The 12,957-nt window shown below is 42.4% G+C and overlaps 1 protein-coding gene across 9 annotated transcripts in view; it reads left to right on the forward strand.

The window, feature by feature from the left end:
- Positions 1-12,957, forward strand: part of TMEM156 (transmembrane protein 156) — a 59,526-nt gene that overhangs the window by 30,657 nt on the left and 15,912 nt on the right. For 7 of the 9 annotated variants that reach the window (XR_002522015.2, XM_009206673.4, XM_021938360.2 and 4 more), the window contains 3 exons: positions 2,036-2,296; positions 6,969-7,088; positions 9,481-9,564. Coding sequence is in view for 7 of the 9 variants with exons in the window: in XM_009206673.4 (XP_009204937.1) it covers positions 2,036-2,296; positions 6,969-7,088; positions 9,481-9,564 (465 nt within the window). In the remaining 2 variants the exon portion in view is untranslated. Of the gene's footprint in view, positions 1-2,035; positions 2,297-6,968; positions 7,089-9,480; positions 9,565-11,429; positions 12,280-12,957 lie in introns of those variants that run through there. The other 2 variants (XR_004182811.1, XM_021938359.2) reach the window with 2 other exon arrangements.

Here is a 12,957-nt window from a genome sequence, read left to right on the forward strand (position 1 = left end):
TCTGTCGGTTGCCTTTTCACTCTGTTGATTGTTTCCTTTATGTGGTCTTTCTACCTGGGCTAGTTTGGGTGTCTTCACATCATGGTGGCCTTAAGGTTTTGAACTTATACATAGTGGTTCAAGGCTCCAGTATGAGTGTTCTGAAAAGCAAGATGGGAATTTCTTTGCCTTTTCTGACTTAGTCATGCAGTGTCACTTCCTCTGCTCTTGATTGGTTATAAGCAAATCACAAACCCTCCCAGATTCAAGGGAAAAGAAACTATTTATTTATGTATTTATTTTTTTGAGACGGAGTCTTGCTCTCTCACCAGGCTGGAGTGCAGTGGCATGATCTTGGCTCACTGCAGCCTCCCCCTCCCAGATTCAAGTGATTCTCTGCTTCAGCCTCCCGAATAGCTGGGATTACAGGCACGTGCCACCACACCCAGCTAATTTTTTGTATTTTAGTAGAGACGGGGTTTCATCATGTTGGTCAGGATGATCTTAATCTCTTGACCTCGTGATCCACCTGCCTTGGCCTCCCAAAGTGCTGGGATTACAGGCATGAGCCACTGAGCCTGGCTGGGAAAAGGAATTATAAGCAAATTACAAACGCTACCAGATTCAAGGGGAAAGAAATTAGATTCCTTAATGAGCAAATGGTGAAGTTTTAGGGTAACATGTGTGTTATGGATTGAACTGTGTCCTCTCAAATTCACATGTTGAAGTCCTGACCCTCAATACCTCAGAATATGACCTTATTTGGATATAGGGTCATTGTAGATGTAGTTAAGATGAGGTCATTAGGATAGGCCCTAATCCAATATGACTGATCTTCTTACAAAAAAGGAGAAGTTTGGACACAGAGACATGCACACAGGGAGAATGACATATGAAGATGAAGGCAGAGAGCAGGATGATGCATCTCCAAGTCAGTGAATGCCAAAGGTTATCAGCAAATCACCATTAGCTAGGAGAGGGGCCCAGAACAGACTCTCCCACACAGCCCTCAGAACAAATCAACCCTGCCAACACCTTGATCTCACACTTCCAGACTTTAGAACTGTGAGACAAACTTCTGTTCTTTTTTGTTTTGCTGTGTTTTGTTTTGTTTTTTTGAGACAGTCTCACTCTGTTCCCCAGGCTGGAGTGCAGTGGTGCGATCTTGACTCACTGCAACCTCCGCCTCCCAGGTTCAAGCGATTCTTCTGCCAAGTAGCTACACCTACAGGCATGCGCCACCATGCCCGGCTAATTTTTGTATTTTTAATAGAGATGGGATTTTGCCATGTTGGCCAGGCTGGTCTCGAACTCCTGACCTCAGGTGATCTGCCTGCCTTGGCCTCCTAAAGTGCTAGGATTACAGGCATGATCACCGTGTCTTGCCCAAACTTCTGTTCTTTAAACCTCCCAGTTTATGGTACTTTGTTACAGCAGCCCTAGAAAACTAGTACAGTGTGGAATGGGAAATATTGTTGTGACCATATTGGTCACACAATACAGTCTGTCCCACGGGTCACTGGGGAAATGCGTGTATTTTCTTTGAGATGCTCCAATCCTATTCCAACACTACCACTACCTGGTTTCCATGATCTTAAAAAATATAATCACCTTATTAATTATTTTTAGGTTGGCTGCAGTGGCTCATGCCTGTAATCCCAGCACTTTGGGAGGCTGAGGAGGGAGGATCCCTTGAGTCCAAAAGTTGGAGACCAGCCTGGATAACATAGCAAGACCCAATCTCTACAAAAAAATTTAAAAAATTAGCTGAGCATAGTGGCACACACCTGTAGTCCCAGCTACTCAGGAGGCTAAGGTGGGAGGATTGCTTGAGCCTGGGAGCGTGAGGCTGCAGTGAGCTGTGATTACACCACTGCATTCAAGCCTGGGCGACGGAGTGAGACCCTGTCTCAAAAATATGTATATATTTTTAGTGTAGCTAACTTCTTGTTTCTACTTTCTTGTATAGAAAGGAAGAGATTTAGTTTTGAATTGTATGTGTTTTCTTGCTATGTATTAACATTTTGCAAATAACATTTTCTTAATCACTTTCTAGTTCTTATCAGGAGAGGATCAATGGAAGTGAAAGCAAATGATTTTTATTCACCTTGTCAGCACTTGAACTTCACTGTAGCTCCTCTGGTTGACCACTTGGAGGAATATAACACTACCTGTCATCTAAAAAACCACACTGGAAGATCAGCAATCATGGAGGATGAGCCAAGCAAGGGGAAATCTATAAACCATACTTGTAGAATCATGGAATACCCGAACGATTGTATACACATTTCTTTGCACCTAGAAATGGATGTAAAAAGTAAGTTTTTAAGGAAACTAAAGGGAAAAGGCGTTATCTGATATAGATATATAAAGTTAAGTAAGAGCTATCACATTAACTGAAAGCCAAATAGCTGAAGAATTTTACTGATGAAATAATATAGCCTGAAATAATGTTAGTCTATTTACCTGTTTACTTTTCCTTCAAAGTGTGCCTTTCATGGGGCCTACCTGTAACCTGAGAAAGAAGAGGCATTTATGTGTCACAATTTGAGGAGCACTGGAAAGACCTTCTGCCCCAGAAAATGTTTTTCTTGTTGTTGCAGTGGAGTGGTAGTGGTGGTTTGAGACACAGTCTCACTCTGTCACCCAGGCTGGAGTGCAGTGGCACGATCACAGCTCACTGCAGCCTTGACTTCCCGGGCTCAGGTGATCCTCCCACCTCAGCCTCCTGAGTAGCTGGGACTACAGGTGTGCACCACCACACCTGGTTAATTTTTTGTATTTTTAGTAGAGATGGGGTCTTGTCATGTTGCCCGGGCTGGTCTTGAACTCCTAGGCTTAAGCAATCCACCTGCCTTGGCCTACCAAAGTGCTGGGATTACAGGTATGAGTCACTACAGAATAACTTTGAAACATGCCTATTTTCTGTGCATGAAGTAATACCACCATATTTGTGTACTAAAGGGAGGTATTTCTTTTAAAATATAAATATCGGCTGGGTGCAGTGGCTCACACTTGTAATCCCAGCGCTTTGGGAGGCTGAGGTGGGAGGATCATGAGGTCAGGAGTTCGAGACCATCCTGGCTAACACAGTGAAACCCCATTGCTACCAAAAATACAAAAAATTAGCTGGGCATGGTGGCTTGTGCCTGTAGTCCCAGCTACTTGGGAGACTGAGGCAGGAGAATTGCTTGAACTCGGGAGGCGGTGGTTGCAGTGAGCCGGGATGGCGCCACTGTACTCCAGCCTGGGCAACAGAGTGAATATATATACACACATTGTGATATGCTATTAAAGTTTTGTTTTGAGTTGATTTAACATGTCCTGTCCTTGAGCTGAGAACCAGGCCTGGATGAAATGGGAGTTTGATGTAATGCTGTGAAGATAGGGTGAGGTACAGATTAGGCACCTAGAGGAAAAAATAGGAGATTAAAAGGCAAATCTTACATACTTGCATATCTTAATTCTGTTTAAGGTTGGTTAACTTTCTAGTTACCCTATTCCAAAATACCACAATTATTCCTTTCTACTAAGCAGTATGCCCTACTTCACCCCAAAAATCTATTCCTGAAGAGTATCTTTTGATACATTCATTTAAGGGTGCCTGCTGTATGCTAGGCAGTGTGTCAGGTATTGGGATGGTGAAGTTAGATGACGTGAAACAATCTAAAAGAGGGCGACCCCTCACCTACACCAGCAAGTGCCTTCCAGGGCTACAGGTGCTATGGGAGAGTAATTTGCTGTCCTTTTTGATATTCCGGACATATGGAAGCCTTTCAGATTGCTTTAGAATGCTTTCCTAGAGCTTTAATTATTGTAAAGGTAATGATTTTCAAAATACTACATTCACTTTAAAGCAAACAGAAACATATAATGTGCATGCATTTTTTAAGATAAATCGTGAGACTTCAAAGAAATTTCTCCTGTGACTAAGTTTTCCCACAGCCCTATAACCTGCAATTAGGGGTCATTTCAAGGTGTGTGCGTGTGTGGGGGCTGGAGGATCTGAGTAGATCTGAACAGAAGGATCAGTGCCCTCTGACTGAGGAGTGAATGAGTTGGAAGATGGACTCTGGAAAGATTGCCTAGAGAAGGTGACTGTAGTGAAATCTGAAGGGTAAAGAAGTTTAGATTATAGACATCAAAAACATATTTTTTCAATGTACATTTGTATATCCATCTAACTGTATTTTACATTTTTTCTAAAATAAAGAAAAAATAAGCACTTCCATAATAATAATTTTAAGATTTTGTGTGTGTGTTCATGGAAAAAAATCCATAAATTCTAATAACAGTTAATTATAGTTAGCAGCTTTTTGGTGTCCACAACTCAGAAAGATAGCAGTGGTACACAAATATGTACTCTTGTATTCTGCAAAAAGCATATTCATTTTGCCATGTGTAGAAAGTTAAAGGTGGCTGGGCACGGTGGTGGCTCATGCCTGTAATCCTAGCACTTTTGGAGGCTGAGGCGGTTGTATTGCTTGAGCACAGGAGTTCGAGACCAGCCTGGATAACATAGTGAAACGCTGACTCTACAAAAAGGATGAAAATAAGCTGGGTGTGGTGCACACTTTTAGTCCCAGCGATTTCGGAGACTGAGGCAGGAGGATTGCTTGAGATAGGGAAGACAAGGCTGCAATGAGCTATGATTAGGCCACTGCACTCCAGCCTGGGTAACAGAGTGAGACACTGTCTCAAAAAAAAAAAAAAAAAAAAAAAAAAGTTAAAACTTTTTTCATAGTTTACTCTTCTGTGCAAAAACTAATTTGATCTTGCTTAAAAGCCTTCTCAGCTGGGCACGGTGGGCCACGCCTCTAATCCTAGCACTTTGGGAGGCCAAGGTGGGTGGATCACCTGAGGTCGGGAGTTCGAGACCAGCCTGACAAACAGGAAGAAACCCCATCTCCACTAAAAATACAAAATTAGCCAGGTGTGGTGGTGCATTCCTGTAATCCTAGCTATTCGGGAGGGTGGGGCAGGAGAATCCCTTGAACCTGGGAGGCGGAGGTTGAAGTGAGCTGAGGTTGCACCACTGCACTCTAGCCTGGGCAACAGAGTGAGACTCTGTCTCAAAAAACAAAAAAAAAAAAAAAAAAAAAAAAACACAAAAAAACACAAAAACCAAAAGAAAGCAACAACAACAACAAACTTTGTACTTTTGTGGGAGTAAAGGCCTTCTCCATCAGGGGGTGAAACTAAATTTAATCCACTCTGGTAAATTTACTCTAAGACAATAATTTAAACTGTTCCTTGATGTTCCCCCCAGATTTCCGTCTGTTTCCCCTTGCTCCTCTCCAAGAAGGCTGCAGGGATGGGTGGGCAGCGCAGGACCCTAGGAGATACACTCTTCTGAGATCATGCTGGTGGCTGCACTGGCTGGTCTGGTCCCCATCGTGCGTCCTGTGCTATTGCAATATGAAGTTGGTTCTGTTTCCATAGCTTTATCAGTGCCCAATGACACCTTGGTCTTTGGACCCATCCTGACCGTTGCTGGCACTGCCAATGTTCTCTGCCATTTAACTTCATGCTTTTATGTTGCTGCATGAGGAATGAAAGCCTGGCAGCTAAAGAGCATGGAATAGTCTTGGGGAGGCTGAGCGCTGCCATCCCAATCCACCTCTGCCCTTTTTCTACTTAGCTGCCCCTCTAAGTGAATGCTTAATGCCTATTTAGTGTACATCCGGGTTCCTGTAAAGGGGACACCCAGGTTATGAACCCCACAAAGGCAGTTTATACCAAGAGTATAAACGTGGTATACATTCTGCTAAGGTGAATAAGTACTAGCTGTGTTTTGTATGCAAAAAAGAGTGTACGCAGGGTGGGCTTAGAAAGTCAGTAGACAGGCCGGATGCAGTGGCTCACGCCTGTAATCCCAGCACTTTGGGAGGCTGAGGTGGGTGGATTGCCTGAGACCAGGAGCTCAAGACCAGCCTGGCCAACATGGTGAAACCCTGTCTCTACTAAAAATACAAAAAATTAGCCGGGCGTGGTGGCGGGCACCTGTAATCCCAGCTACTTGGGAGGCTAAGGCAGGAGAATTGCTTGAACCCAGGAGGTGGGGGTTGCCGTGAGCCGAGATCGCGCCATTGCACTCCAGCCTGGGCAACAAAAGGAAAACTCCATCTAAAACAAAATAAAATAAAAAATGAGTCAGTAGACAGTTGTATGTTAGCTATGATGAGGCCACACTTGCATGAGTCACTGATTCCTGATTCTGCTGGCCAGTGTGTCTTTATGAGACCATGGAAGACCATGCTAAGTTATTGCTGCATGGTGACCGTCCTTCCCATGTTGCCTCATTGTCATCTGAATGAATGAGTTTATACCTGAATCCTTATTAAGTTTAGGCCAGGACAACTACGTTTAATTAACGTATGCACTTGATCTGATCATTGGCCTGCAAAGCACTGTATTTACCACATATTACCCTGTGGAAAGAGGGTCTGATTATTCATTGTCCTCACCACTTATGTGCCTCAGACCAGTCCTTTGACTGCCTGCCTTTCTCTTTCTTCCCCATCTTCCTTGTACTCACTGCATCTTTGTTGATTTGAGGACATAATTTTGGGCTGCCTGGCTCAGGGTCAGAATCATGAATTGTAAGTGGCTCTGATTCTGGGACTGCTATGTTGTGGTCTTACCCTAGTTACAACAACATTACAACTAACGAGGATAGTGAAACTAATATCAGCATAACCAGGATAGTGAAACTAATATCAGCATAACCTGTAAGTGAAATGAATCCTAGAATTTTGGAACCAAATGCATACCCGGAAGCTACCTGCTCAAGTTTTCCCATTTAATACCTTCATTTAATATATCAAGAAAGAATTCAGGAGAGCTAGTGACCCTGTACCAGTGATGGTCATAATTTCAGCTTTTCAGTTCAGGGCAGAATATGTTGTAGAACTCGGCTACCCTGCCACATTGCCTTTTATCTGTTGAATAATTTTACTGGGTTTTTACAGTATTTTTTTTCTTTACAGATATCACTTGTTCCATGAAGATCACTTGGTATATTTTAGTTCTATTAGTTTTTATGTTTTTGATCATCCTCACTATCCGCAAAATACTTGAAGGCCCCAGAAGAGTGCAGAAGTGGCAGAGTAAGTATAATCCCTGTAGTGCCAACGAACTCCTGATCTCTTCTTTGGATTTAATTTCCTTTTTAGTTCAATTTAGCATTTCTTGTGCACCTACTGTGTATAAGTGGCGATTCTAGGTAACCCAAGGAATAAAAACATAGATAAGACACAGTTCCAGCATGCAAGGAGCTTCATTCATCTTTCTTCTACTCGGGCAAGTGAGTAGGAGAGGAAGAAAGACTCGGTGAATAGGAAGAAGCTGATGGGCTGGACATTGAGCAGGGCTTAGTGGAAGTGAGGGCAGAGAGAGAGAGAAGAACAGGAAGTGGGGATAAAGAATTTCAGGCCGGGCATGGTGACTCATGCCTGTAATCCCAGCACTTTGGGAGGCCGAGGCAGGCGGATCACCTGAGGTCAGGAGTTCGAGACCAACCTGGCCAACACGGTGAAACCCCGTCTCTACTAAAAATACAAAAATTAGCCGGGTGTGGTGGTGCAAGCCTATAATCTCAGCTACTCGGGAGGCTGAGGCAGGAGAATCACTTGAACCCAGGAGGTGGAGCTTGCAGTGAGCTGAGATCGCGCCACTGCACTCCAGCCTGGACAACAGAACAAGTCTCAGTCTCAAAAACAAGAATTTCAGAGTTGGAGATCCTGAACAGAGTGGCTGTAGGTGGTGAGTGTGAGGCAAGTGAACCTTAATAAGCATGGGGGTATCAGATTTTTGGTAGGGCAGATCTAAAAAAAATTAGAAATTAGGAATCGGGACAGTAGGAGCGATGTTAAAAATATTTAATAACTCATATGACCTAGGCACCCACCTATCAGGATGGACATTGATTGTAAATTACTGGTATGATGCTACTGGTGTGTACTCATGCAGATACTGGCTCTACTGGCACGCCCCCATGCATAAAATGGATGACTATCAGGCCCAATGGACAGTTCATAATATGAATAGCTAGTCTCTTAAAGACAGTGCAAAATGTGTCACTATGAGAATAGGCACTAAAAATAAATGGATTTATGTTAGAGTCCTGGTACTACCGCTTACTAGCTATGTGACATTAAGCACGTTATTTAAATTATGTGAGCATCCCTTACCTCCTCTGTAAAACAAGGATAATCACCACTACCACACAGGGTTGAGGTAAGGAAATAAAGAGAAATTACTTCCAAAGTTTACCACAGTGTCTAGTGCATAATTAGTTGTCATTAAAGGACAGCAGTATTGTGGTGGTTGTATGATTTCCCAAGGCTCGTTCCTTCTTTACCAGGCAAGGCTGTGTTAGCCAATTCACTAGGCGGAACAAGTGGTTGCCTCTAGGTTTCAGTAAAGTTGCGATTAATTCTTTTGACTAAGTATTTGTTGCAGATATTTTTGAGTGCAGTTTCATATCAAGTGTTATCATTGATACTTTAGTAATAAAGCCTTTTGTGCTGTGGTTAATAACATAATCAATACTGTTTATTTGTGGAATAACCATTTTCAGAGCATTTTCACTAGATTCTTAAAGTATGTAAACAGGATATATGCTATTTTTATTTTATAGATAAAAATCCCCTGAGACTCAGAGAGGTGAAGTGTTTATCCAAAGCTGTGCAGCTAGTAAAATGTCAGAACTAAGATGTAGGGTATTTAGTTTTGAAAATTCTATTATTTAAAGTAAATCTGTGTTATTTATAAATAGTGTATAGTTCTGAGTTTCTTGACCCATTTTTCCATATGAAAAGCTATAAGCAAAGAGAGATAGAAGTGAGCTAGAAAAAATACCTAGAAGGAGACCAGTAGTGGGGAGTCAAATTAAATTCTTACAAATATCTGCCCAAATGACAGACTTAGTGATTTTCAAAGGCTTGCAAATCTAAGCATACAAAGTAATAAAAAATGTCACACTATTTAGGACATTAAATGTTATTGAATATTAAATATACATTAAATATTCTTCACATCATATCTATGTATATAATAAGATAATATACTTTTCTGTGTATAAGCACTGTCGCTTTTTTTTTTTTTTTTTTGAGATGGAGTCTCGCTCCTTCACCCAGGTTGGAGTGCAGTGGCACGATCTCGGCTCACTGCAACCTCCACCTCCTGGGTTCAAGCGATTCTTTTGCCTTGGCCTCCCAAGTAACTGGGACTACAGGCGTGCACCACCATGCCTGGCTAAGTTTTGTATTTTTTAGTAGAGATGGGGTTTTACCATATTGGCCAGGCTGGCTTCAAACTCCTGACCTCATGATCCGCCTGGCTCGGCCTCCCAAAGTGCCGGGATTACAGGCGTGAGCCACCACACCTGGCCGTGAATGGCTCCATTCTTTTTGGTAATCCTTTGAATCAACATGGGGAAGATATGTTAACAATGTGCTTTTTTACCACCTAAATACTTCATTTCTTTTCTGGGAATAGGTCATAGAGAAAAACCTACATCTGTTCTCTTAAGAGGAAGTGATTCGGAGAAACTGAGAGCATTGAATGTGCAGGTTATTTCAGGTAAGTTCTGTAGCATGTAAACAAAACAGCACTCAGGAAATTCCAAAGCTTCATGGTTTCACCACAGAGTAAACTCAAGATCTGAGATCTGAGCTTATGTAAATTAGCCTTGTATCTGGAATCACAGAGCTGTGGGCAAATGAAATCTAGTTTAATATGTCTTATTATCAGGGGACAGTGACAATCTAAACTATCTCCTTAAATAATGGAAATTTTGCTTAATTGGCAAGAAGAAATTCATGTGAGTAGGCAGAGGAGAGAAAGCAATAGGGATAAGCCTTAGATTTATTTTTAAATGAGACAAGATACCATTATTCCCCAGAATTGCAAGAAGTAATTGCAGAGTGGGCATGACTTTCGCTGGAGCCTTCACTTAGCAGAGGGTGTCATTGTGTAAAGAGAACTTCTAATAGCCCCAATTAAAAAGCCCCCTGTCCTCTCCTGAGAAACAGAAATGGAATAAGGGAATTCTAATTAGAGCAGGGAAGGGGGCTGTTAGCACAGATGTTGTGGTTCAATCTCTTTCTTCTAATTGTGAAGCCTCCTTTTGGATTCAAGCTGTCAAATCACGTTAAAAAGAGAAAGAGGGAGAGTGTGACATGGACAAAGGCCTCTTCTTCAGCAGAGAGAAATAATATCCTTGACCATGAAAAACCACAGAATTACGAGTGCTGTTACCAAAGCTCCTTGTACATAGAAAGCGAGCAGGCGTCTTTGTACTTTGTGCGAAGTTAGAAAAAAAAGCAAGCTTCGTCTGGTGTGTAAACAGTTTTCAAAAATGGGAGGATGCCAAACAAACCTCCAGTCCCCCACCCTACAGCTGCATCGGTAGCGACATAGAGATTTGCACCACATTTCACTGGGGACTTTGTTCACCCTGGGCTTTTGTTAGCCATTTAAATTAGCAGATACACAGAACCCTAGCTTGAGTGCACCTAAGGAGCTCAAATATTTTAAAAATGTAGACATTCTACCTGGCATTAGCAGTGAAATTATTGAGCTACGACTGATAATAAGCATTAACTGAATAATCATTTGACACCAGTTAAATGTGGGGTAAGTTGATGGAAATTTTGTCTAGTCAATGAAAATTTTGTTTGATTAATACATTAAAAGCCACAACGTTGTTTTAAATGGCAAAATTAATTTTTAAAAGGAGAAAATGCATTTTTCCCTGTGCTCCCCTCTTACTCAGTACATGTGTCCAAATAGGAGGAATGTTTTAACATTCCTGCGGGGCTTTTTGGTCACCTTAGGAATTCTGGTGGTTTCTGTTTTCAAGTCGTAATTTTGAGCACTGCAGTCTTGTCTAAGAAAAAGTCCATAGTTCCCCTGTCAACCCATATAGTCAAGGGAATCACAAATTTTAAGTACTAGCTAACCACGAGACTAACCTCACAAAGTTGTATTTATGAGCCTGTGACTTTCATCCACCAAAGAAACCTGTCTTAGCCATCCTTTACCTTTAATAGCTCTCACTAAAAATCCTCTGGCTTTATTACCAGACATATAATATTAATGTTTAGTGTAGGCCAAGGGGTGATGGCCTTTTTTAAATCCAAGAACTCTTTTGAGGCTTAGCATCTTAAAGAGAGAAAGAGGCAGACTCTTTCTTATTTATATTCTTTTAACCTAAATGCAGTCTTTTCCTTCCCTATTATAAGTTGCTTTTCTGAGAGAGAAATGGAAAGGAAATCACGTCTCCCTCGAGTGCCGTTTTTAAGGCCTCTCTTTGTAGTGATGGATTATAGGCAGCAGTGAGAATGTACGGGAAAAATGTGTCAGCATGGTTCTCTGGAGATGCAGTAACATGGGTAGAAAAAAAAATGTAGTTCAAAGCAGTGGTGACTGTGTGTCACATTCAGCAGAAGCAGCTTGTTGTCGACCCTCGCCACACATTCCAGGATGTCTCTCCACTTGTTCATGCATTTAAGAGTGAGTATTGTTACACACACACACACACACACACACACACACACACACAGAGAGAGAGAGATAAATGGGCTCGTACTTCTAAAAGAAGCTTATTCATCCTACAAGAGAGAAATAAGGAGAGGTTACCAGGACGCAGGCACCACATTGTGCCTGGCACGTTCTAGGGGCATGGTGGACACTGATGGAATAAATGCATCCTGCTGCTGTGGAAAGAGATGTCAAACCGAATCAAATCCCCATCTTTTATATGTCTCTAATATTTCCCTCCTTGCTCTGAGAAGTGTGAGAGCTTATGTTTTCTGGCTGGGCATTAATCTATTTTCCATATTATTCATTTAACTATCATCTTCACACAGGTGATCTCTGTCTTATTTATCTGTGGATTGTTGTTGCTAGCATAATATCTGGCACTATAAAAGCTTATTAAATCTCGTAAACCCTAAAGGGAAATGAGTATAGAGTAAAAAGAGAGGATGAGCAAGAAATGAGTCTGAGGGATTGGGAAATATGACAACAAATAAAGAGACAGAGTAATTACAGGGCATAGAATTCCACTTTATTAAAGAAGGCGTAGCATGCTTTGTAGAAGGGCTAAGGATATCAAAGAGTCATAAAAAACATTGACTGTCTTGAAGAAGGGATTTTGAAAGCTATGCAAAAGTAACTCTAGGCCGAGTGTCGTGGCCCATGCCTGTAATCCCAGCACTTTAGGAGGCCGAGGTGGGAGGATCACTTGAGTCCAGGAGTTCAAGACCAGCCTGGGCAACATAGTGAAACCCCATCTCTACAAAAAATAAACAAAATTAGCCAGGCATGGTGGCATATGCTTATAGTCCTGCTACTCAGGAGGCTGAGGTGGGAGGATCGGTTAAGCCTGGGAAGTTGAGGCCACAGTGGGCTGAGGTCACGCCACTGCACTTTAGACTGGATAACAGAGCAAGACTGTGTCTCAAAAAAAAAAAAAAGTAACTTTAAAACGTACCCCTAGAATCGGTGCCTAATGGGTTGACCATGTTGGGAAACCAAAGCCAGGGGCAGGAGGGGTGGATTAGAATCTGAATCGCTGGGTGCAAATGATAGAAGCCCACTTGACTGACTGCAGCGAGGACATTTATTGGAAAGCCAGTAGGTAGCCCACGGAAACGACAGGCAGGCTAGGGAATCTGAGCGTGGAAAATAAACAGGCATGAAGGTGGGGGAGGGCAGGAAACCAAAAATACAGCCCAAGTTGCATGTCAGGAATGGTCTGGTGAGAAAGCCTCTGCTGATGTCCCCCCACTCTGAAGTGCTGGGGCCACCCCTCTGACTGCCTTGCAGCTTTGCATCTTGCCTCAGGATTGCAAGCTCCAAGGAGGGGTGTGAGGGGAGGCCATACAGTGGTACTCTGGGTGTCGGGAAGCAGGGAGAGGGGACAATATCTGCCCTTCTGGCTTTCTGCATACTTGTCGTCACCCCTGA

The sequence above is a fragment of the Papio anubis genome, chromosome 3 (genome assembly GCF_008728515.1).
Source record: "Papio anubis isolate 15944 chromosome 3, Panubis1.0, whole genome shotgun sequence".
Taxonomy (NCBI): Eukaryota; Metazoa; Chordata; class Mammalia; order Primates; family Cercopithecidae; genus Papio; species Papio anubis.